Raw genomic sequence first — 26,777 nt, forward strand, 5'->3', positions numbered from 1 at the left:
CTCCTCCTGCTCAGCCTAACAATTTATCCAAGCTAGATGAAAGCATATCTCAGTGATTAGGAACAGATCATGATGTAGATGTCTGCATAAGCCCTTCTTGTTGTTTAAGTTCTTAGCAGCTGTCTCAGGACCAATGTCTAGCCACTGAGTATTTTCTTTTTTCTGCCAGTAAGTGAAACAGATCTGAAATGTCTCCCATTATCAGTGTGCAGCTATGCATAGTAATCAGGTTACTGCTTTGTTTATTGAGAAACACTAAGGAGATTTAAGTTGGGTCCTACCTTAGAAGTGCTTTCCAAATTCTTTGTTGTGCATCTTCAAGTACAGGCTCCAGAAACTGAATACAGGACTCAAACAAGAATAACCTCCCTGCTTCCACTAATAGTCAAGGATCACATTCACTCCTAATAGCTCCAACAGCAGCTTTCTGTATATTGCTGTAACTTTAACACCCTTCCTCAGTTCTCTTTAGGTATTTTGAGACATTGTTTGCCATAAAATCCATGGTTTCTGTTTGACAAGTGCATTTCCCAGCATATTAGGAATAAAAATACACCATGTTAGAAAACAAAACACACAGTAAAAATAACCTCACTACAAATCCAACAAAACATAAAACATTGTGCTTACATAAAAGGAGAATTTACTAGTAGGTTCAGGGCCTTTCTTGATCAGGACACACATATAACTAACCGGCAAATGAGTCAGTATGAGAAACTCTTCAGAGTTTTTTTAGAAATACAGGTATTTGTACAGGAAGGCACCTTCCTATATACGCTAATTTCCAATAAGCAACAATTGCAATTTTCCTGCCCCTGCAATCTCCCACACCTAACATCCAGATTCTCAGGCTTCAATTACTATTTGCTTGGCTTTAAAACTGATACAGGTTCTTAGAGTTCTAGAGGCCTCTCAGATCAGACAGGTGGGAAGATGTGTTTCAAGAAGGAACACTTTTTTCAGCTGTAGTAGGGTTAATCTCACCAGCTCACTGACAGTAAAGCCTCAGGCCAGAGCAAGGCTTTCCCTGGATCAGGCTGTGTTTTTTGCTATTGGGATTCTCGTAAGTTTAGCTATGCACTCTGAACATCACATGACTTAAGAGAAAAGTTTGTTCCTCAGCATGGAAATGTCTTGTGATTTCTGAGTTGTTTTGGAATGGCACCATCAAAGGTTTCCACCAACATATTGGTCAATAACAACTAGAAAACACACATTCATCATGCAGGATAAAAAAAATTGTTTGACCTCTTATCTTTTTTTTTTTTTTTTTTTCATTAAAATACAGAGGTTTTTGCGGTAGACACACTGATCTATGGCTTTAATGAAAAAACCCAACTGACCACAAAGAGTTCAGATCCTTAGTCTGAGAGAGAGCATACACAACAGCAGGTCAATCACCTCTTCCTGGACCATTTAACTAGATGCAGCTACAGGTATATGTATGCATGGGAGCACATACAGCCGCATATAGATACACACACCCCCAAACTATAGGCATGGAACCCCAAAAGTGGGACAGAACCACCACTTTCCTCAGTCACGAAGGCAGTGGCACTTTGTGCTCAAAATGAAAACCATTTAAGAAGGATGCTGCTCAACTTTTCACCAATTTTATGTCTTCTGTTTCAACCTTGCATCCCAACTATCTTTTCTAGTTTTTTTTTTTTTCTTTTTTTTCATAGTCTCAAGCCAAGAGGAATTACTATGGGAAAACACAGCAAAAAATTCTTCATCCTGCTATGCAAAAGAAGCCTCAGCTTCCAGCAATTCATTATCATATTCTCTGCACTTGAAGCAAGCAAAATCTGTAAATTCCAGTCAGTCAGCTCTCAAATGAAATCAGATTGAAGAAATAATATTATCAGGGAATTTGCTGAGGAAATAACAAAAAATTCTGCTTCAATGGAAGGGATTAACAAGCTCAAGTATGTAAGAAGGCCATCCTTCCTCCTCCTCACTCATGTGGCTCCTGCTTTTCTGCAGAGTGATACAAAAGCAGAGACTATTTATGAAGGCCAGGTGAAGGTCATGTTATGTGATCTACTGCCTGTGAGTCTGATACAGTTCTGCCTTTTATACCACAAAGGAAGTGTGAAAATTATGTATGAAGCAGTGTATTCCCAAAATTATTCTGGATCCATTTCTAGAATTGGCAAAATTCTCCTTCAAATTATCTTTTAAAGTTAACAATTAAGCTTCACAAGTTGGTCAAAGAGTACGTAAGTGTACAAAGTTTTGGTATAAAAGACTCCTTTTAAAAGACAAAGCCATTAACTTGCAAGTTGTCATTCATTTTAACTTCCCTCTTAAGAGAGTAAATAAAAAAAAAACCAAACAAACAACAAAATAAAAGGCTTCAGTAACATAGATGCATGAAAATTTAAAAACAACACAATAATATCTTCCATATCATCTGAGAGACAGTGATTATTCCCACCTGTAAAACTCTGCCTCTTGCAGGACTCCCCAGACAGCAACCCCTCAACCAGTCTCCTCCCTCTGCAGTGACTGAGTATCACAAGTGAACTGCAATTTTTTTCTTTCAGCTGCATGCATTAAGTAGTGCTGATGAATTGTAATAACATACATACACCAGCCAAACCCTGGAATTTGTTATTAAAATGTCAGAAAAAGAATCTCTGGATATTCCTGCCAATTCCTTCACATTAAAAGATACACGCTTGGTATTACACTCACTTCTGGATAACGAGCCAAAGTGAAGTGTTTCCCCAATGTCCTGTAAGCGTAACACTAGAACCTATGTGTGCTTCAAAAAACATGGAAAGTACCTGGAAAGTACCAGTCAACAAGCTCTTAGTGTCCCTTTCTACTGTAGTTTGTGGAGCCTGCTGAAACAGGTTTGTAAACAGAAGTTAGAGATCAGGTAGAAGTTCTTTAAGTAAGAGCACAACTCCAAATTTGAACAGCTGCCTCTGCTGAATCAAGTTGAAATTTACCCCAGATGATTTCAAAAGCAACAAACTGGCATCTGAGGCTTTCTCAGGAGAATGTTATAATAAAAAGTCTTCCAAAAAAATGAAGGAAAAAAAAAGTGTCCAAGAAAAACTGCAAAAACTGCCAACTGAGCACTTGTGGGAATCAAAAGCGGGAGTAGGCGGTTCTCTGCTGCTGCTGCTGGGATGGAGGCTGTCCTTGCTGCTGCTGCAGACGAACCTGCTGGGAGTATGGATCCTCAAGAGACTTAACAAAAATCGTCGTTTTAGGCCCAGTTTTCCAGACAATACCATTTGAATCTATCACAGAGGACTCCACTGTGATGTTGTGGGTGCCAAGGATCACAAAGTTCAGCAAGAACTGAGTGCTGAAGTAGTCGTTGTGCGGTTCCACCCTCTGCTCCATTTCATTGGTCATGTTGTCAATAGGAATCTGAGAACACAGATGGGAGGTTATAACACCATTTTACATAAACCGCCCAAAAATAAGTTTTCAGCTCTCCATTCAAAGGAGAGAGGAGAAAAAAGGAAGAATCTGTCCTCAATTCTCTTAAACCAATACATGTGCATACTTGAGACAGCTTGACAAGCTAAGAAGTCATTTTCTACCTGCGGTTCTGCTTTTTCACAAAATAATGTGAGTCTAACATCACACACTTCCTACTCCTGTTCTTTTACAAGCCATTGACTTTCTCCTATTCCTCTTCTAAACCCCAAACAAAACAAACAAAAACCCAATCCCCAAATCCACCAAAAACAGACCTTTCACTAAGTATCACATGTAAGCAGAAGCTAAACCTCAGGCATACAATCTTTGATAAAAGTGTTGACTTGAATTTAATGTGTGTCTTCTCAGATGCTATTTGATTTGGACACACTGTCCTCACAATTCCCACAAACAAAATAAAAGAACCTTAAAATGACTATAAAGAAATTCTGAACACTATGTGGTAGAGGATAATCTACTCCTGGTTTGCCTTTTTTTTCCCTGCAGAGTTTTGTATGACACATAACGAGGTTGAGTTTTCCTCATCTCAGGCAGATTCCTAATGATTTATTCTGAACATCACAAAGCCTCTTTGTTCGGAAGAAGAGCTGTTAAAAAAAGGTATTGACATATTGCAGACTTAAAAAGCCCAGATTTCTTCCACACATTATGCTTGGCTCTGGCCAGTGCTTAAATGTCAACTGGCAGGAGTGAAGGGATTACAAAACCACCCATTCATCTCATCCTGGAAATTCTGCTACTCAGAGTCAAACAAAAGAACAGCAAAACACAGCAAAAAAGCTTGAGACTCCTCCTGACTCCATTCTATCCACACCTTATAGTCTTGTCCAGATTTGCTCTGCAGCACTGAAGAGACATTCAGACAGACGGACTGGATTTTACGGAAAAGGCCTGGCTTGGATCCGTGCTGAACCACTCCTTCCACCTTGAGGGCCAACTGCTGGTTGTTCTGTACTGCTATAGGCTCTGCTGGGTTCCTTGGAGACGGGGACAGAGCAAGCTGGAACACAAGTAAACAGATCAAAATGTACTTATAAGCCTCCAGAAAAGCAAGCAAAATTCAAGGATGAAAAAGAACACCTTCTTATAGAAAAATTTCCAAGGAGAGGTTGGGTAGGAAAATCAGCAAATGGAAACACAGACATTATCAGAGATTCATTAGTAAATTAATAAACATCATCAGCAAGACCAGATATTATCTCTGTATCATTTTCATTTACTTCACTTCTTCAAAAGATGTGGAAAAAAAATCTTCCACAGAATAGCCACAAGTTTATGAAGCTGAACAAACAAGCAAAATGCCATAGGAGTAAATATTAAAAAACTTAAGGCTTTCACTTTTCCCAGAAAAAAGGAGCACTTGAGTAAAACAAAAAAACCCACAACCATAGTCATATGCAGTCATTCTTAGTCAGTGAGCTGATATATATGACAATTTTCTTCCAAGACAGAGAACATTGCTTTTTAATGGAAAAGCACAAAAAACCAATACAAATCTATAAAAGCTACTCTCCCAGGAGCAGAATTATTTAGCTTTGCAGGCTCAGAATCAACAAGAATTCCAGCTACATTTTATCTTTAAGGCTTTGCAACCAAAGAACTGAATCCCACTTGCCTAAGTGACAGTCTAGTGGTTCAGAACAATCATACACACATGTTATTCAAGTTATTCCCAACAGATTAACCTAAATGCTATTTGAGTTATGTATCTTCACTAAAAATACTGAAGGTTTGTGCCTTCAAGTCGGGCTTTTGTCATTAAAGTCTCTGTAAAGAGAAATTTGAAGTTCCTATTTGAGCAGTACATACCTTAATACTTGTAGATTGCAGCTTTTGGAAAAAGTACCTCTGAAATGAAAGGGGCACCTTCAACAAGGCAATGACAGCATTGCACAGACAAGCTGTATGCTGCAAGAAACAAGAGCCAAAACAATTGAGAAAAAATATCATTCATGACACAGGAAAAAGACATGTACTTGAGGTACTGAAACAGCAGGAATTCCCATTTTAAGTCCAAAAATATATTAATACAGTCATAGAATTACAGCCACTAGGATGACAGTGACTACATTCAGCCTCTCTGTTTATGTTCTGCCCCTTATTGAAGGAGTTATTCTGCTCTGGAAAAAACAAGGAGGCCAAGCAAAAGTACAAATCTTTCCAGTCCTAGTGTTAGAATTGGCAGAGCAGGATCTGCTTAAAACACTCATACACAAAAACCCTAAAAAAACAACTCCCCTCCAAGCAAAAAGACTGGCATCTATCACAACTTAATGCAATAATTAAGTTTTAAGGCTCTTGTCTACTCTTTCATTCCCTGCTGCACTATGCCTTTGGCTCAGATGAACACAAGCAGTTCTTCTGAAATCACCAAGCTGTTTTGATGTGGAGCCAGCCACAACTAAGTTTACAGGGTTTATCTTTGCTGTGGTTTACATGATTTACTTTTATCCTATTTGGAATTGGTAAGGGTTGTTGGATTTAGAAACAGGGCAAATAGATGCCAGCCATGACCAACAAACTACCTTGTTCCTACTAACGTGCACTTCAGCTTTATGACGTTCACGAGCAGTAAGAGACAAACCCAGCAGCCCTGTAAAGGAGGCTGTTATCAGCTCACTGTTTGCACCCAGCACACTCCACACTGTGCTCTCTGATGACCTGCACTGATAAGAGAAATGCTACACTCCAAAGCACAGTGTGCACCACGACCAGCTCAGGGACCAAAGCCAGGCTGCTGTGTGGGAGTGGGAGAATTCCCCCACAGCAAGGACATGAACAAAGAATGAGCTTCAGTGTTTGAATGTGAATTTGGTGAGGGGTCTGACAGAGACCTGCCAGTTACCTTATTAGCATCTGCTGTACTCTTTTTAAAAGAATTTTAAAAGAATTTTTAAAAGATTATTTGAAAAAGGTTATATTTAATCAGACCAGTAAGGTTACAGACATCCTAGCAAAATGGTTCTTGAAGTATTTTTAAACAAGTGTGTCTCTGTAGAGACCATTTGTGTCAGTAATGTTAAGTACTGAGAATGCTTCCCAGTTTCTTGGCAGCCACAGATATATGGAGTTCTGGGCTTTGGGCCCCTTTCTCTACATAATATACATTTAAAACTATTACTTGCCAAGTAAGACACAGGAGCATACTTCCTGTTGAGGGATTCCACTTCCTCTAGCACATGATTAAATACAGACATCATTCTTCTTTCATATTCACTTTCAACATGAGCTGTTCCATTTGAGCTATATTCCTGGAAACTAAAAACAAAACAAAACACCCAAACAAACAAAAAACCCTACACACAAAAAAAACCCTTTTCATTAAGTCTAACTTAACTTCCTCATCATAAGGCACACTATCCAAAAGATGTGACAAGAATCCATTAAGAAATGTCTTTCAAACTGTTTACTCTGTTTCTTAAATTATTTTTCCACTATAACATTTGCCCTTTACATTTAAATCTTTCTTAACTACCATTTATTCACCACTTCTTGTCCCCACTCTCTCAGCTGAAGCAGTTACAGGTCTAATAGACTCAGCATACTTACTTCCCCTGACTTTTACTTAACCCTGCAGTGTTTATAACAGTCCTGAAAATCTCACAACACATAGCAAGAATGCCAGTCAGAATTAAAACTAAATCTCAGAGTTTATAATCTCCTCCTTTGAATAGAATTCCATCTCGCAGACACCCAGCTTCATACAAATTTGACTTAATACATCTTCTAAGTGATGCTTAATTCATAATGAGTACTACTTAGTCACTTAGGATGTTCACTTCTATTACCAGCTGTAAGATCATTGAGACATTTTATTCACAGTACTTTCCATTGAATCTCAGCCTGGGAATTTTAAACAGTGATTAAATTCATCAGTACTTCAACATTGTTTTCTAGTGGATTTAAGTTCACTGTTAGAAAAAGCACCAGAGGTGATGGCTTTACATTAAAAATTTCAACTAATTCAGTGCATGTGTTTTCACAACTTTGGGAATAGGATAGTTTGGAAGGAATAAAACTTCCTTCTGTTGTATTTCACAACAGAAGGAAGCTAATGTGGACTTGCAAGTGCAACCAACAGGTATGGGATCTAACACACAATGACACAAAATAAGTGGCTAAAGGAGAGATTAAAAGTTCAAGTCTATATTTAAGGTAAGTCCAGTATAGTGCTCTCAAGAGCAAAATCAGTATGAAATGCAGAACCCAAAAGAGTCCCCAGTCTGCCAGGTACAGCACAGCAACAATGGATCGTGAAGCCTGCCCAGAATATAATTAGAAAGGTCTACAGAGAAACTTTCTGAACATTCCTTGAATTCCTAGGTTTAAAGTTCAAAGGATTTCTTAATAAGCAGAAAAGGAGTATGCAGTTAACTATCAAACCTACCTCGCGGATTCTGGATCCAAAATCAGAGCTTCTATTGCATGTGAAATCAACAAGCAGCTCTGCTGTTGTCTGATATTAATACTAAGGAGTTAAAAGACTTTCAAAGTTGGCACAAAGTAAAGCAAGAAATACAGAGTATTTAGTGGCACTTTTCCTTACTTCTGTGAAGTAATCCTACAGTCATTACTCATTTAGCAAGCAAAGAGCAAGAACTTTGAAAATACCAAATGATATGCTGCTCCAATTTTTGTGTCATAACTTTTGTTTATCAAGTAATTCCAAACAACAATATGGTAATGTTTATTTTAAAATAGGTTTTAAGCAATTGGCAGCTAATTTTGAAAGTTAATAACATAATTTTTTTTAAATGCTATTAACTTTCAAAATTACTTTGTGGCACTCTTCCTAGAAAAGAAGATTCTTATGCTTTGTGCTGTCTACATGAGAAGGAAAGTAGACAAACTCTAGGATTTTTAAAGGATACAGTTCTACATTCCTTAGAGTTGCTGAATCTGCATCAAAAGATGACTGATACAGATCCCCATACCGGGTAGCCAAGTTTCGGAATTCCTCCATCGAGTGTTTCATCTGCAGAGACAATGTTACTAGGCAAAAACACAAAGCAAAGCAAAACAAAACAAACAAAACCCTACATATCCAGGAAACCACTACACTGTAACATACAACACTGAAGGAATAAGGTAGCATATTGGATAAAAATTTATTAAGTTCTTGCTTCTCCACTCAGATAAAGATTACCAAAGTGACAGACTGTTATCCATGCATTAAACAGTTTTTTTCCCCTGCACCAACAAAATATCCTTGGGTTAAAAACAAAGCAAAAGCAAAAAAAACTCCATCAACAACCTCCTCCATCCCCTACTGGTAAATCAAATTGCTCTGTCTTTCAGTGGCCACCCACTGGTTCCTCCTTGCAGACTACATGGATTCAGAAGCAAACTTCCCTTGGTGTTCCATACAGTACCAAGGAAGTTGCCAACTTTCAGCAAAAGGAGTTGCAGAATCATCCTCAGCAATATATATTCTTCCTTAATGTACTCAGTGTCTGAGCTGTTTCAAAGCAAGGTGTGAAAAGCCTTGCTGCAAGTTTGAGTGTACCAAGGGACTTGCTACATGCATATCCTTGGAAGCTGTGTGCGTGACTGGAGGACAAAACACCTGTGCACACTCAGCTTCAAAATACAGCCTGCTACAGGCAGCTGTTTTCAGAGCTACAGGTGAAAACCGAAGTTCACAATTCAAAAAAAACCAAAACCCACTTCACAACTACTTTTCATTTCTTTTGTCAAATATGTTTGCTGAGAAACAAAATTCCTGCCAGAGTCACAAACATAACTGCACAAGAGTGGAAGGGGAGCACATGCCTGGTTGGAGATGCGTCCACACCTCTGGAGATCATTTCCTGATGTCATAGCAATCGTTGTGGCAATAGCTGGGGGTGGACTTGTTTTTAGGCTGTTGCAGGTACAAATAAGTTGAGAAAAAGCTTGCAGGAGATCAATCCTGAGTTTCACAAAACCACACTGAAAGCTCAGAGGATTAAGTGGCGTACTAGCAGCCTGAAACACAGTAATAGGAATGTTGGCAAACTAGGTCAAAAGCAAAAATGATAAAATTACACTGCAGTGTCACTGAACAGTCTCATCAGAAAACTGAATCCTTAAGTTCAATTCTAAAAGCTATGTTTTTAAAAACTACATTTAAGAGGTTTGCTTAATTTCAATCATACTAAATATACATGGCATAGAAGTTACATAATTACTAAGTCATATTCCAAGCATGTCACCTTTGTAACAAATATGACTTAAGCTGTTAAAATACTGTTAGGGCACCTATTTCCTCTTTTTCCAAGGCAAGCCATTAGGCTCCAAATGACATTAGGCCAGAGAGCCTTCACCATAAGAAAAAGTACACTGAATTGGATAGCAAACAAGAAACACAACGCCTGAAAAAGTGATTCTCTGCATCAGCCAGAAGACAAAGAATTGGCAGAGAAAGAAAGGAGTTACCCACAGCAAGGGGAAGGGATGATTTTTTTGGAACTGTGAAATGGATGGGAACATTGTGGAATCACTGAACCTTGCATTTAATGAAGGCAAGAGACATGGTCTAGTGGTAAGTAAGAACAGATATTCTGTAAATAACAGAATTCCAGGAGGGTAGACAAGCTGCTATTGTTCAGAAAATACAGTTCTATGAAGCTTTGCTCCATAAGAGCTTATCTAACTTGTAGAAGCATCTGTGACAGCTTAGGACACCCAGGAGGGGGCAAAATGTAGTACTCAAGGTTTGATACTAATTAAGCCAAAAATCCACTACTTATTTTTCTTAAACTGTTGGATTCTTAGAAGAACAACCCCTCTCCAGAAACAAAGCACTGAGACGTTCTCTTAGACTTGTGCCCGTCTTCCCCAGTGCTTCTTATTCCTCACCAGGTCACATCTCAAAGCAAAAAGGTATAATCTACCCCAAAACCTTACAAAGAACCATTTCTTTGCTGGCAGAAACCCAGCTAACTGGTTTCTCACAAAATATCACATCATCTGAGAACTGGCCCACTACTGACTAAAGTGAGGAAACAGCCCACTGCAACCAATTTAAACCACTGAAGTAGATCTCAACTGAAAAAATAAGACTATTTCATATTTAAACCATTAAGCCTCTCTTATCTATCACTTTGCTTTTCCTCCTTCAAGGGCACAAAAAAAAAATCCCTTTTGAACTGGAATTGTTCAGTTTATTTTGCAAGGACGGTTTCAGAAAACCCTCTGTGGAAGAGGGCTACACTCCACTGTAATTGCTCTACAGAGAGTACATGCTTTTAAAGAGTAAAGTACTCATATCAGAAAATCCAGACATTTTTAGTAGCACAAATTGGACTTGATTCTTGTAATGGAAATACAAGCTTGTCTCATTAATACTGCAATTTACCTTATCTGCAATGGGCAATAAATGACTTACAATTCTTTTTGAAAGTGACAGAAATATTTCTTTGGCTCAAGCCAAATTCTTCAAACATCACCACTTGCTATTGACATATTTGGAATTGGTGCTACTTAACCAATGGCTATATAAGTGTTTTGTTCAAGTTTTGTATCTTCTTTAGATCACCAGCAGTGAAAAATAAACCAAATGCTTCCAATGAGACACATGATTTGTGCCAGAAAGAGCAGGACCCATTCAAAACCTTTGCTAACTCCACAACCAAGCACAGAGCAAGACACATGGGGACTGTGGCCAGTTTACTCCCTGACAAGTCCCTTTTCTCTCACAAGGAGAACCTCTTATCCATAAAGCAGATTTATGTAAATTCTTCCCCTCAAGTGCACTAACTCCCAGGAAAGAACACTCAGCAGTGCAAGATAGGGTTTTATGTATATCAAGGAGGAATTGAGAAATTTTCCAACAAGGCACTGTCTGAATATTTCATCATTGCTGAACTGGGCTGGCTGAACATCTGCAAGAGATTTACTGACACTGGGCTTTCCAGCTAGAGTGGAGCAGCTACACAAGCCTCATGACATGCACCGCTGGTCTGTGGTACCAGCGGTGCTGAGTCACGCTCTGCACAGAAACAGCAGCAACAGGAAAGCTCAAGTCAGAGGGATGAGAGCAAAAAGGCTTCAGCAGCAAGGCTGTCACGTGCACTTTATGGCACTTTGCTCCCCTTGGAGAGGCTGAGTTCTATAGACAAGCAGTGAGTGGCTCCTTTTACAGCTGATACACTCAAGCATGGCTGGGAAATTGTCCAGAATGATGCAACAAGTCAGCAACAACCAGCAGTAAAACCAAATTTCCTCCCCTCTAACCTATAAAACCTGTATTTACTCCTCTGGACCACAGTCATCCATAAGGAGGGCAATGCACCCAGAAAAGCACTACATGCAACAAGAACTGAAGTCAGCAGAGGAGGTGAAGACAGAAATCCTTCAACGGAAAAAGCATCCCAAACTCCAAGGAAGGAGTAATTAAATTACTGGATCACAGTATGACCTATTTAAGCAAGTTATTTTCCTGCCTGTATTAAATATTAACATCTAATTAGATGAGGTCCTCCTCTCACTGTCTTCTCAATGTTAGAGAAATCTTGAAGTGTTGAATTAAAAGCCTTATTCACTCAGCCAACAGTTAAAGACAAACACTTCAGAAATGATGGGTCTTTCAGGGGACAGAAGTAGAAATGTATGTCCTTTCAGCATACTCAGGGATATTTTATCAATAAATAGTAATATCTGAACTTTATTAAACACTAATGTCTGAATTGTCATGACCCTAACTGTTGAGGAACTAAAACAACAAAGCAGCTTCACTGAAAAGGCAGACAGAAAATTGCAAGTAAAGATTTCTTCATGGAAACTAAAATATGAAAAAAAAAAGTATTGTGTGAAGCTGGATCATCTTTGCTTAGAAAGCAACTTTACAGTAGAAACTGAAGGTCCCTAATCATTAATGCCTTTTTTTTTTTGTTTATGTTCACAGACATCACACAGCTTCTTGGTATTTTTACCAATTGAGAGAAGCAAAAATTATTTAAATAAAAGCAGGTACTGGTTGGATTTTATGAAACTGAATAATTTTCCCTCTTCTTACTAGGTTGCTGTTAGGATTCCATGAGATCACATTGTCAAATAGAAGGCAACATGAACTCAGCAGGAGGGAGGGAGACAATTGAATCCTTCTCTATTTTTCAAGAAGACAGCAGCCAATTTAGGCCAATTCTCAGGCTTGACTATTACAATAGCTCTTATTCACCCAAAGCAAGGAGTGGAAAATTATAAGTATTGTCACATTAATTAAACAAGATCTGTCACATTTCATATGATCCGATCAAGGCAGGAAATGAGGGGTGGAGGGAGAAGAAAAAGCAAAGGGAAATCTATCTAATCACACTTGGCTGAGTTACAGGATCCTCTCTCTCTCGATGCAGTGTGTTACAACTGAGATGCTTGCAGAGGAGAACCAAACAAGAGTCTGGCAGATGCCAGGCATATTCAACAACTTCTCAGAGAGTTAAGAACAGAACCCAAAGAGCCACACTGCAGCACCCAGAGCCATCCCCGGTAGAGAAGCGTGCTGACCGTCAGTGACGCTATCCCTTTGTGGTAGGATTTCAGGGCTTCGGCAATGCAGGAGAGCGCCGAGCTGTAGTTGTCCTCCTGCAGCCCTGTCAGGCACTGCTCTGCATAGGAGAACTCCTTCAGGCTGTTCAGCCAGAAGTAGAAGTGCTCTGAGGCCACCTGAGTCAGCAGGCTTTGGTACAGCTCTCTGGCCATGTCGTGGTTGCCCTGTAATGACAAGAATGTTTCCGAAAGGGAACATGAAAGAAGCCCGGGGATTTCTACAAAAGTTACAAAAAAAAAAAAAAAAAAAGAAAACAGGAACATCTCCAGAACTACTCCCAGCTTAAAAACAGAAATAGTGAAACTTTTTCCAATGACTGAATTGTGGCAATCCTAATAATAAATAAAAGCACAAGTGATTATTTTATTGAAATACCAGCCTGTAAAAAAGTACAGTATTTATGTACTCAAGATAATTCAATAAGATGAGAAACAACTATGGAAATTTACCTCAGCATCTCACACTAGGGTTTCTGTGTAATTCTAACCCCAACTGTGAATTGACTGAAGGGAAAAGGGGAACAGTACATTTTTCTTCCTTTTTTCACATTGAAGAAAGAGAACCATACATCACATTCTGAAGAGCAGTCAGACAATAAAGATTAGGTATGTGCTCAAGAAAGTGCCAGGACATCACTTACTTCCTTCTCAAATACATCAAAAGGACAAGTGAAAAAAACATTTTGATGGAATAATATATATCTGGATCTGCATTCCAGGGAATCAGGAGGGAAAGTGATTTTTATTTTTTTTTTCCCCCATTCACTTCCTCCTCCCAAGTCCTACAATTTTCCTTATTCCCTTATCCAATTCAAATTCATTATGACTTTTCCTTCAATCACAGCAAACCATTTTTCTCCAGGTATTTTCACTTACCATCCTGGAAGCCTGCCTGGCTATCCTGTAAGCTGTCCACCCATTGGAGGCATTCTCAAGCTGCTGTTTGATAACAGTTTTGATTTCTGTGGACAAAGCTTTCTGACTGGAAACAAATATCACTGTGGCAAGGGAAACCTAGTAGAGAGTGGAGAAGTGAGGAAGAAAGTTATATTTCAGTAACTAAAGAAAAGAAGAAAAAAAAAGACATTTTTGTTTTCATTTGAGCTGAAAACTACATAGAAGATGACATACACATATTTTAACTGCAAAACTTCTCAGTCACATATCTTTTAAATAGTTACAGCAACCCGAGTATTTCTTATAGATAAAAGTAACTTTCATTTAAAGAAGCTCTACTCTGCCTTTTAGCTGAAATATTTCAAATGCTCCAAATAAATTAACAGAAAGCTTGTAATTTCTTTTTTAAAAATTCAAATTCTTTTCCAAGTAGATGTGATGAAAGCATTTTTCTCTCTTGCAGTATATGAAGTTATTTGCCCCAGAGCATCCTATATAAATGGAGCTAGCTGCCATTTGGCCTTTAACCATTACTTTAGAGATACCCCAGTAATTTCAGTAGCCAGGCTTGCCTAAGCAGTGCCATCTGCTGGAAAATCTAATGGAATACACTGCATAGTACAGCTCCATCTAAGAGGTATTTCTACATGAACATGTGGAAAAACTGAAAACAGTGGCTACAGACTGGTGCACCAACCTGGACACATAACAAATGTCTTAGCTGCCTTTTAAAATACAATCCATCCACAATTGTTTATACAGACTTCATCCATCAAGAGAGGTCTTACCAAGAGTTCCTGCTTTTTATCTGTGGCAGACTGTCCAATTAATTTATAGAGGTCCATCAGGTCTCCTAGGATCCCATCTGCCAGGACAGGGAGCTGCATGGCAATGGCTGCCAGGCAGTGGCACATGAGGATCCTGGCGTTGTCCTGGGCACTGTGCAGCTGTGCCAGCAGGGACTCCACCACCGACTGGCTCAGGTGAGGGCGGCACTTCACCAGCTTCACCATGCAAGTCAGCGTGATCTGCAACCCACACAAGCCACAGCTGCAATCAACACAATGCCTCCAAAACCAAAAAAGCCAGGTACACTTACTTAGCTGCAGGCAGGACTGCAGAAATGCAGATCTGACATTTTCAGAACTATGCACTCTGCAACAGATGAGATTTTTCTATGAGCCCAAGCCTTTGTCTCCAAGCTACCAGCACAAAAAAACACATCACAAATTCAAGAAACATTAGTAGTCTCTCACACCACCAGCCTTTAAGGTAAATAGCTAGAAAAATTATTGACAGCTTCTGAAGTGGTAAAATAAGAATAATTTATTAAAATGTTGTGATGATGTACGTTGCATTTCCATCTCCAAAAAGCAAGTTATCTCCAAGATTCTTTTGTCCTCCAGAGACACCTCCATCCAACGTTCATGTTTTATTACAGCTGTTCCTCTGAGAGGAATGCTCCCTACCACCTGCAACAATCCTCTCATCCGAGAGCTGAGAGAAGTTGTACTATAGCTATGCTCAGTTTCTCTACTGCTCGGAACTCTGATTATGGGAAAACCAGAAGAACCTTCTTTTCCCTCCAGTCTGTTATGCTTCCACTAGAAAGGATCTGGTGCACATCAGCCTCTCTGTTATACAAGCTGTTATTATAATTTACTGCTGTGAAGGGAAGACAATAGTAATGTCACCTTTAAGGTTGCCTGAGCTCCTGGGCTGTCATCTTGACTACACAGAACAAGAAGAGCTTCTAAGCCAAAAACTGCATCTTGCTCCAAAGGCAGTAGATCTACAAAAAGAAAAAGTTAGCTTTTTCTCTCTTCTGTTCTCTGACCATAGCTGGTGTAATGTTTGCACTGCTGTTGCAGTTATGACAATTCAGAATCTTCCTAACACTTCTGCTTTGCCTTAATTTACTTCGATGAGAAACAGTTCTGCCATTCCATGTCTTAGGTAACTATTCAGCAGCCACACTGACACTTGCAAAGCATGCAGAAATCTTGGGACTAAGACTTCTAAATGCCCTGTTATTATTTTGCAACAGACTTTGTGCAAAAGGCTTTCAAAGGTTCACCAACAATTCACTAGGCTTACAGCAAAGGTAAAACAAGCATTCATTTAGCACAAGTTCTACCGTGCACAGTAATTTTCTCTGAATGAGACAAAGATGGAACCTTCCCAACCATTCACAAAACCATACAGAATATTCCCTACTAGATTACAGTCCCCATTCTCCCTGACCAGCATGAGGGATCAGACAGATTTACAGCCAGGTTCACAGACAGGACGAGTTAATACGTGTTAAGTGCATAAGCCTGACTGTAAACAGAGCCACTACCCTGCCCTGGCTTTCCCTTACCTTTTTCCTGGCAAGAGGCTGATATGTTGGTCAGAATCCTCACCCCATGAGCTGCAATGCCACGGTTATTATGGTAACAGCACTCCTGGGCTAGTTTTACCAAATCAAATGACCTTGCAGTTGTAGCTGCTGCTCCTAAATAGAAGCAAGGCAAATGGAACATGAAACTGCACAGCCCATAAATATACCACAGATTCTTTAAGTACATTTCTGCAGAACAATTATATTGATCTAGGGGTTTTTCTTATGTTTAAGCAATAGGATGAAAATGTTTTTCTCTCTTCAGACAAAACCAGAGACTCTCATTCTTGAACATTACCCAAGTTAGACACATGAGAAAGAACATTTGGACCTAAAGGTTGATGTTTCAGGACTCAGAGAACTATTGCCTTAAGAAATATTATGTCTGATTAAAAAAAGCTGGCGAGTCTATTAATTATTAAGCCATGGCAGAATGACTGAAGAGAATGTACTTTTTTTTCCCCATTTCTCCAGCCTATGTATTTGAGCTCATAACACTCATTAAGGCAGTCTGGTTTTCAAGAAAAAAAAAAAAAAAAAGAAAAGACTGACCATAATTTTGAGAATAAGATACTTTGAATCACTTCTAAATGTCTACTCTTTTTCTACAGTTTCTCCAGAATTGTGCCACAAAGCAGAAAGGTTCACCTGGTACTGCTGCAGGTCAAGCCCACAAGGGTGGAAGAGTAACAGGCCAGCTCACTCTTACACCCTGCTACTCAAAAATTATGCCAATCCATGGTTTCAAAGCACCTTATGCAGAATGCAGGTCAGCCATATGAGAGGCAATATATTTCTTCACAAAATGAAGAAAACTTGAAGACCCAAAGGCAAAAGCCCTTTTCATATACCACAGTACCCACAAAGCAAACCCATCATTAGTCTGTATATTAAGTGTCCCACTTAATTTTCCATATGATGAACAGTCTGACTCTTAGTGACTCTGAAGTTCAAAAATAGTTTTCGAAAATGCTACAAAGTGTTTAGATGAAACTGATTGTCAGCAGAAAACCAAGCTATTAAAATGCCGAAGGTAACCATCTAAACCAGTTTTCTTACCTGGAGCACTGCTGAAGTACTGTTTAATGGCAATGGTCCCTGATAATGTGGAAAGAACAGATAACATGCCCATCTTCAAGCTGTCATAAGGAGTGTTAAGGGCAGATTCACAGAGTGCCTAAAAATCAGCAGGAAAACAAAAATACAGAGGTAAGAATCCCATGAATAAGAAAAAATTAATTTCACTTCTCTGAGAAGTTTTAAGAATTAAGATTTTTCCCCACAGAAAATACTCTACTAAAAATCAAAAGTCATGTCCTCAAGCATCTGATTTAGAGGACTGAGGATGTGGCATGCAGAAAAGTGACAGTGGGTTCTATATGCTAGGAAACATAAATTAAAAGTCATTCATTAATTAAAAATCAGTGGCAAAAATATTATCTGGTCTTATTGATCCAATACTATAAAAAATTTAGGACGGGTCCAGGCATATTGATTATTTTGCATTGTAACAATCTGCAAGGTTTAATATAAATATAAGCCTCTGAAGAGCAAGGTTTCAAGTGTCATTTACTTTAGCAGTATTGGTGCCCAACAGGAGCTTACGGTTCTTGATAAATAAATTAAGGTGTATTTTATGCTTTAACTCATTTGCAGTAGAACTCCTGTCTTACTTTTGTGCCTTTTGCCAGATCTTACCACAGGCCTTATCACATTTAGGTCTGAATAACTCTTAAAATGCACATTGTTCTCAATTCCTTATGCCAACACTGCCCACAATTTAGTCATTCACTGATTTTGGATTAGTCATTCACTGATTTTTTAGTCAACAGGAAGGACAGTAATATGCGACATAAATAAAAAACATAACTATATAATATATTCTGCTATAGTGTGCCAAAACTGAATGACAAAGAGCCAGTAACAGAATGAGGAGAAACAACACAATTAGTTCCACAGAACATAAACCCCCACAGTGTTATCAGGTATATGTATTGTGCAAGCATTCTAAATATATCTGTGATTTGTACCAGTTAGTATTTCGATAATCCACTGAATAGAATGGCATCAACAGACAGAGGAAGATCTAATGATTGGGGTAGATAATGAGTCGTGATGTTTTACTCCAGTGCTGTCAGATCAGCTCTCAGGGCATTTCTGAAACAGTAACTGTGAAGACTGCCAGGAGCACAGAGGAATTAACAGGATGCTCTAGGCAGCAACAGCTTCTGAAGCTGATGTCTAGAAATCAGTGAAGCCTCCACGGTGCAAAGACAAAACTTCCCAACTGATCTTCACAGAACAGACTTCAAATGCTGAAGAAGCTAACCAATGTCTCTGGCTAAAAAGGTACAAGAGCCAGGCCTTGCTGTGGGAAAAGGAGGGTCCCTTCCAGTCCCTGTTGTATGAACACAACTATGGAGAACAACTTCCCAACTCAAAATGCCAACTTTATTTCAGAAGTCAGACAAACTCTTATTATTTCTGGATGCCATTCAGCAAGCAGTAGCAAGCTTCAGGCAATTAGTTTTGTTTTAACCTAGTCAGTGGCTTAGTTCTGACATCAGTGGAACTTTTTCCCCATGCATTTAAACCACCAGGACCCACTTTACTTCAAAACACTACATGGCAATGAAAGCCACGTTATCCATGTCTCTCACTTGTACTGAGATGACTACTGATGAAATAGAATGGGATAGAGTAGCATTTTCTCCGCAAAAAATCCATAAATCTGTAATTCCTTAAAATTCCTAAAAGGAAGTAAATTCCTGGAGTTAAGCCATAATGAAAAATAAAGCAGTTCACTAAAGCAAAAAGCTCTGCACACTCCAAACCATCATCTCCAAGAACTGGGGACAAAGTAGAACATGCTTTATTCCTCACACGATTGTCAACAAAAACTCACATAGTTTTTCCTCCCAGCTGCCTTATGCCCCAACAGCACAGAACTGAAGTAGCTTCCAGGAGTAACAAAAGAAAAAATGACCCAGGAAAAAGAGTTGTAACCCTGTGCCATTAAGTTCTTGAAATATTTACTTTCCCATTAATGTAAACTGAAGTTATTTTCCATAGTCATTTCTACCAAAAAAAAAGAGAAAGGAGAAAAAATTCACATGGAACTGTGACTGAAAGAAGGCAGCAGTAATATCTACAATATAACTCTAATTTCCCCAAATAGCACAGGTGCACTATAAACACCTTCTCATTGATACAACAGGAGTCACAAGGGTAATATTGAAAAAAAAACCCATTAATGCTAAGAAATGAAATCAAAATTCCATTTGTTCCTTCAAGTAAGTACACCTTGCTGGATGACATGTTGTGACAAATCCCAGAGGCTGTTTTGCACCAGAGCACTGGTGTGTATTCAGCGTGGAAACATCAGTGTAAACATTCAGCTCTCATGTCAGATGGAAAAGCTACTTCCTCACTGTACAAAGGCCTCCTACATGGCATATGGCTTCCCTCAGCAAGTAATGCTCCAACTTTAATCCTTATCCAGCTATAACTTATCCAGCTCAAGACATTCTATGAACTGCTCCTTAATACTTGGCTAGTCTGCTTGGCAGGGTAACCTAACTTAAAGGTATGGAAATGCATGTTACTCATTTCTCTACCTCCCAAACTGTTCCTCTGGAAAGAATTCTACAACTCCTTGAGAAATTTCATAATTAACTTCAGCTTTAAAAATGTATAGACCTGAATATTTTCTCTGCTCCATGTATGTGGTGTCTTGTTGGCCAACAACTTCAAATCCTGGATTGCAAGCCTCTTCACAGCCTTCCTGGGGTCATTTTTCAAGTACTGCAACAAAAGTTGAATCTGCAAGAAAATACATTCATGGCTTAAGAGTGATGCTACTAGAAGGAAGTATTTTCAAAAGCACTCACGAAGAAATGTTGAGCACACTGAGCCAAAACTAACTTGAAAAAGCATGAATATGCCAGCTATGGTTTTAGCCTCCATCTCCACCCTGGCTACATCAGTTTTATGCAGTATTGCTGCAGAAATACAGCCTAAACCTCCATGTTTAGTGCCATTAAAAAAAGTAAAAGCAGCATGTCAAGTGTTCTAATGTTGTTTCAGTAGACTTAGATTCAGTACCATTAGAAGCATCATGTAAAATACAGAAGTGAGCCACAGCAGAGAGTTTCAGACAGATCAATGCCATTATCCACCAGTCAGAGACACCAGCCTTGCACAGCTACACAAGGCTGAAAGAAAGCAAATAGATTTTTGTGACTCCTTTCCAAGGATTCACTGGATGAGTCTCAAGTGTCACTGTGTTCCGAGCTGCTGTATGAATCACATCCACAAAGCTCATTATCAGAGCATAAAAAGTACTCTAGTTTTCTATCACTGCTTTCCCATTACTTGGCTTACAGTCCTGAATTTAAGGAACCAATTGAAATTCCTCCAAGTTCTCCAAGAAATACACTTCAAATGCATCCTATGCTACTGAAATATTCATGTGCTTGCATGAAAGAAAGGCAAAGAGCACACCCACAACCCAAGACAATATTCAGAAGTGCAAAGTGAAGCCTGGCCTCCACGGGCAAGTTGAAGTCTTTTCAGAAAAAGTCAAGGTGTTTACTTCCTTGCATGCTGATCCATCCTTGTTGATTTGAATCCTTGATTTAGAAAAAGACATGTTATGAACTGTAAAAAAGGTTAAGTGTGTTTGGTACAGTCACCTGGAAACAGAACCAGAAAAGGCAAAAAATATAAAAGCAGAAGCAGTTTTCAGGGTATTCTCCCTCAACAGCACACAGGAGCAACCAACCCAGCACAGCCATTGCTGTTTATTTTGATCAGCAGGCAGAATCTGCATGTTTTTAAAATGTGCTTTGTACTTGAAGAAGAAGGCATGCCTTAGGAAGAGCTACCTGCTTGGGAATGTCAACCAAAGAAGAAGCAGCAAGCAGAGTAAAGGTGTGCAGGGTGACAATGACCATCTTGGTGGAGGGGTAGGATGTCACCAGCTGCTGCAGCAGCTGCCGGGAGCTGGAGGCCAAGCTGGCATCGTGGTGCATGTGCTGCAGAATAGGGATCAACTTCAGCTTCAAGTCCACAGGTGTGGCCAAACCTGCAATAAGGAAAGAAACACAGCCACAGTTAGTGTTGGGCTAACTCTGTCCTTGGGCTGGCTTTTTTTTTGGAAGTTCTGAGGCACAGAGAGTGTCAGCACTGCTGAAAGGAGACTGTGCAAACATGTGCAGTAGTTTCAAATAATTCATGTAGTAGCTAGGTGTGAAATGACAGCACTATCAAGCACTTTCATGGTTGAGAAAGCTGCTCCTTGCTTCACTGCAGGTAACACACAAATTAACTCCTCTGAAGCAACCTATGAGAGAGTCTATGTATAAAGTTTATTCATCACACTATAGATGGGGTTTTATTCTGTACCAAACAGGTGCTTCGAAAACTTACATTTTAGAAGGATTTAAGATAACCAGACAGGTTATTGGTCAGCTAATTTAAAAACTGGACTAATCTAAGGGCAACAGCATTCTGATATCTAATATGCAAATATGAATAATAAAGAATTTTCAGAGAAATTAAAGCTTTTCCTCTCTATCATTCAACATACACATGTACCTTGAATCATCTCGCTGATTTTATTACATATTCCCACAGCAAAATCCCTGTGGAGAAAAGAAAGTAACAAACATTTTACCAAACATTTATCAAACATTTTAAACATTTTATCAAACATTTTATAAAACAACATTTTATCAAAAATAAAAAGTAACTAAAAATTTTAAAAAAAATTTTACTTTACTATGAAACACTGTGTTTTAACAATTAAAAGTTACACAAGAGAGTGCCTGCCAAGTTACACAAGAAAATGTTCTTTTCAGAACCCCTGGACACAGGCATGACCAAATGAGAAAATGAAATTTTTCAAGCAGCACTACATTTGGCTAATATAATTCCTGTAAAATAATTCATTATTAAAGCAGCTATTCCAGTTCTCAATCTCATATTTGAGCTTTCCATTTTAGGAAAAAAAAACCCTGCTGAACTTATATTCAGATTTCCTTACATCATTATTGCACATAATTGTTTTGCTATAAAGGACAGCACAACAGAAAAGAGTAAGGATTGTGAATGCCACTGTTAATGGAGTTTCCATTCTCTGTAATACACAAAAGTGAAAAAAACCCAGTTCTTACTTAGATTGTGCAGAAAAGTTGGCAGCAGCAAATATAGCAGCTTCAACTTCCACATTATCATGGGAATCCAAACTCTGGCGAATACTGTGATGTGCATTCTTCCTTTCTGGAATGATGGATGCCATACTGCCCAACATCCTACAGAAATTAACCACAGCAAAATCAGGAAGAACATAAAGGAAGGATGAAAACAAGTAAAAATGTAGAAAGACTGGTTAAAAGGCTACATTTAATAAACATGTGCTCTTTCATGACTATTACAGAAACAACTGCTAAAAGTGCCTAATTAAATGTAACAGATTTGTTGTGTGGGTTGTGTCAGTGGTTTGATAAAATTTTAATTACATTTTGATACCTTTTAGCTTCAAATTGGCACAGTGAGAAACTTACCAAAAACTCTTTTAAAATTAAGAGTTCACTATTGGCATGGTTTATTCCCAACACCTTTCACTGATGTAAGACAAGGTTATTAGTGAAAAGAATGCAACACTTTTCGTGTAACTGTTAAAAAAAGTAGCAAATCAACCTATACTTTGCTAAAAATATTTCAAGGATACCTTATGCATTCTTAGCATAAGCCAATTAAAAGAAGATGTAGGATTTATACTGATAGTAATTTTAGCAAGAGTTCTGTGGAAATATTTACACAGTCCTCTAGCAATAAAATTCCACAAAATTTTGTTTAAGCGGCTCTTTCTTTCAACATGTTCTTTGTTATTGACACTAGTCAAAAAGGACAACAAAAAAAGTCAACAGATTTTAAACTGAAACTGAACCAATAGCTATTTTAAAATTTTATTTAATGTATCCTGTGAATTTATTAGTAATTTAAGTATTTTTGCAAACAGAGAGGATTCCAGGAAATTGTAGCAGTCTGTGAAGATAACCCTCAATGCCAGTCAACAACTACACTCATATTAGAACACTGAGCAGGAACTACAAAAAACCATGCAGAAATACTGTATTTACAGATTTCTGAGACACCAGGGCATGAAAACAATCTCAAATGAAATATTGAAAGAAAAAAGAAATGGACATATGACCTAATCAATCAAAGCCCTGTTAATGCCTCACATCTGTCAGTAGTAAAACCAGTAACAGCTCTAGATGGAGGTACAAGAAGAATATAAAGAAAGACAAGTGCTCTCTTCACATTTGGATTCACCTGCACAGGGGCTGGAAGATGCAGTTAAGAGGATCATGTTGGATAGCATTAGAAACAGAGATACCAAACCAGCAGCCTGACATGAAAGACAGGTTAATTTTATTTGTTTTCCCACTTGATTCCCAGAAGTTTAAAGCAATCAGTAATATAACAACACTTCCTTCGAAGTTATTGATCAGAGATAAACTAGCAGTTCTAACTAGGACAAGGCCGAAGGAAAAACAGATGCAACCATAACAAGGTTCATGTAAGTTTTAGTTACAAGTTAACAAAAACTATTTTGACACAAAAGGAAGCCCTTTCACTTGGTCTAAATGTATCCTAGGCAAGATGTGATATATTGCATGTAGCTACTGTCTCGGTTAACCATACAACAGATTCAGTTTTCTTCTCTGGGGTACACAAAATTTCAACATTGCAAATTCTGCTTTGCCTGGCACTATCCACAACATTCTTGCCACCATAAGTGGTCAATAACCTTGTTGTTGTTATCACCAATCCTTATCATTCACACTTTTTTAAAGACAGATGTCTTTGCTTTTAACTCTATGAGCAATCTATAAAAAGCCTCCTTTATTTCACTCGTAGAATCACAGAATGGCCTGGCTTGGAAGGGACCTTAAAGACCACCTAGGTCCATCCAAACCCCTTGCCATGGGCAGGGACAACTTCCACTAGACCAGGTTGCTCAAAGCCCCATCCAACTTGGCCTTGAACATTTTTACGAATGAGGCATCCATAACTTCTCTGGGCAACCTCTTCCAGTGCTTCACCACACTCGTAATGAAGAATTTTTTTCCCCAATGTGTTATCTAAACCTACTCTCTTTCAGTTTGAAGCTGTTCCTCCTTGTCCTGACACTATAAATGCTTCTAAAAAGTGCCTCTCCATCATTCTCACAGGCTCGCTTCACGTGCTGGAAGGCCACAGTTAGGTCACCCCATACCCTTCTCCTCTCCAGGCTGAACAATCCCAAGTCTCTCAGCATTTCCTCACAGGAGAGGTGCTCCATCCCTTTAACAATCTCGGTTGCCTCCTCTGGACTCCCTCCAACAGGTCCATGTCCTTTCTGTGCTGAGAGCCCCAGAGCTGGACACAGCACTGCAGGGGGGTCTCACCAGAGGGGAGCAGAGAGGCAGAATCCCCCTCCTTGGCCTGCTGCCCAGGCTGCTTTTGATGTAGCCCAGAACACGTTTGGCTTTCGGGGCTGCCAGTGCACGTGGCTGGATTGTGTCCAGCTTTTGATCCACCAGCACCCCCGAGGTCTTCTGGGCTGTGTTGCTCTTGATCTATTCATCCCCCAGAATGAACTGATACGAGGGTTTGCCCTGGCCCAGATGCAACACCTTGCACTTGGCCTTGTTATTCCAGATGAGCACACTGAGAGTTGCCTACAGGTTTGAAGTAGATCAGAATCATTCATCAGATTCGAAGTCAATCAGGGTCATTTATGCCATACATACCGGAGTGTAATAGCCCGAGCAACTGGATCGTTGCTGTGGATTACTGAGAAAACTCTCTTGACAAATTCATCCACATTTAGGATCTTCTCTAAGTGCTTCTCACTCTGCTGAGTAACTTTCAACACACACAGCCTCAGGAAGTTGTTCCTGTTAAAAAATACACACATTTCTTTGTCAGGCTATTTTGTAACAAAAATTCAAGCACTTTAAACACTAAATCATTTAACTACAACTTTTGAGAGCAAATTAAAGCAAGGAAATGTCTATGATTTAGAAACAGTTGATATAGAGAAAAAGAGACTATTAATATACCATTACTTTATTTTCTAGTTCAGGTAGTGTCAAACTAAAGCCCAATACCAGGGAAATGAACCTGTTAACACCAGTGAGGAGGGGTGTAAGCAAATGCCTTTTTTGTGCACACACAGGGATCCAAATCTGCTGGAAAAACACATCCAAGACTAAGACAGAGAAATCTAATTACCGCTGTCAAATGCTGAGCAAATTTATTTTCCTACCTGAAGACAAGAGTGAAGATGCCATTAGACATCAACATACACTTCTGTAAGCTTTTACAAAGCAGCTTTGATTCCATCCCATACATCACTTAGACAGCAGACACTTGGAAAAGCCATACTTGAGCTTTGTTAGAGATTAAATTTGCATATGTGATCATTCATCCATTTATGAGTTACGATTTGAATGAGCAAAATTTACACCAGTGAACTTAAACCAGCCAGGGAGAGAACCCCCAAATCAGGAACTGTATCGTTATTACTCACAGCTACTTAAGCCACTAAAGATGTGGAAAACAAGTTTCAATCTAGCACAACACCTCAACAGACTGGGTACCACAGCGGTGTTGTCAGGCAAGCACGACATCCCAGACTCCAAAGCGGCGACAAGCCCAGGCACAGCGTTCCCACGGACCAGACTGGAATGGACAGGACCGGACCGATACTCACCCCACCCTGAAGACATCGGCTAGCTTTAGGAACGCCGAGTTGATGAGAATGGGGAACGGGTATTTCTGGAAGAGTCTCGGAAAACGAACGACGGCTTCGCACTGCTCCCCGAGCTTGCCAGACCTGAGGCCTAAAGGAGACAGCAGGAATTACCGCAGGTACCTCCAGCCCCGGGTCCTTCCTCCGCCCCCCGCCGTGGATACAGCGCTACCAAGCCAAGCCCCCGGCCCCGCTGCCCAGGCCGGCGACAGCTCCGAGCCCGCGCAGGCTCACCTTTATCCAGCTCCATGAGGGCGGAGTTGGCGTCCAGCTCCTGCTCGCCATAGCCCGCGTCGGCCAGGAAGGACTTGGCGCTGGCCGCCATTGCTGCCGCTCGCCGCCGGCCCCGCGCACGCGCAGCCGCGCTCCTGACCCCGCCCGCCCGGAGCGGCCGCGGGAACAGGCGGCGGGTGCGGCCTAGAGGCCCCGCCCCCTTCCCCACCGCCCAATCAGAGCAGGCGGGCCCGGCGCGGCGCGCTGGACGCTGACCAATGAGGGCGCGCGGCGGGCTTGGCGGGCCGGTCGTTTGGCGGGAGCTGGCGCGGAGCGCGCCGGCCGTGTCCCCGTGGCCATGCTGTGCCGCGCGCTGCTCCGCCGCGCCGCCGCCGCGCCCGCCCGTGAGTACCGCGCCTGCCTTCCTCCCTCCCCGCCGGCACCGCGTCTTACCCCGCGGTCCCGATCCAGCCCCGGCCCCTG

At 40.0% G+C, this 26,777-nt stretch overlaps 1 protein-coding gene across 1 annotated transcript; it reads right to left on the reverse strand.

Moving 5' to 3' along the window:
* Positions 1-2,934: 2,934 nt before the first annotated feature.
* On the reverse strand, positions 2,935-26,412 carry INTS7 (integrator complex subunit 7). Its single transcript, XM_066316153.1, has 20 exons — positions 26,316-26,412; positions 26,043-26,172; positions 25,078-25,224; positions 22,450-22,587; positions 21,872-21,918; positions 21,160-21,359; positions 19,973-20,095; positions 17,333-17,450; positions 16,253-16,387; positions 15,585-15,682; positions 14,679-14,918; positions 13,870-14,007; positions 12,952-13,158; positions 9,238-9,432; positions 8,337-8,440; positions 7,853-7,921; positions 6,591-6,723; positions 5,275-5,373; positions 4,280-4,465; positions 2,935-3,390 (listed from the first exon to the last, which is right to left on the reverse strand). The coding sequence occupies exons 1-20, from the start codon at positions 26,404-26,406 to the stop codon at positions 3,103-3,105; spliced, it is 2,886 nt and encodes a 961-aa protein (XP_066172250.1). The 5' UTR covers positions 26,407-26,412; the 3' UTR covers positions 2,935-3,102.
* Between the last annotated feature and the right edge of the window lie 365 nt (positions 26,413-26,777).

Source organism: Sylvia atricapilla, chromosome 3, assembly GCF_009819655.1.
Source record: "Sylvia atricapilla isolate bSylAtr1 chromosome 3, bSylAtr1.pri, whole genome shotgun sequence".
NCBI classification, from domain to species: domain Eukaryota; kingdom Metazoa; phylum Chordata; class Aves; order Passeriformes; family Sylviidae; genus Sylvia; species Sylvia atricapilla.

What these genes read in the sequence shown, in the direction of transcription:
- INTS7 (XM_066316153.1), bottom strand. Translation starts at nt 26,406, where the DNA reads ATGGCGGCCAGCGCCAAGTCCTTCCTGGCCGACGCGGGCTATGGCGAG. An exon ending in AGCCTCTTGCCAGGAAAAAG is followed by an intron (nt 15,683 to 16,252) that starts GTAAGGGAAAGC and finishes TTCTTTTTGTAG; the next exon opens with ATCTACTGCCTTTGGAGCAA. An exon ending in GTGGACGCATCTCCAACCAG is followed by an intron (nt 8,441 to 9,237) that starts GCATGTGCTCCC and finishes TTGTCTCTGCAG; the next exon opens with ATGAAACACTCGATGGAGGA.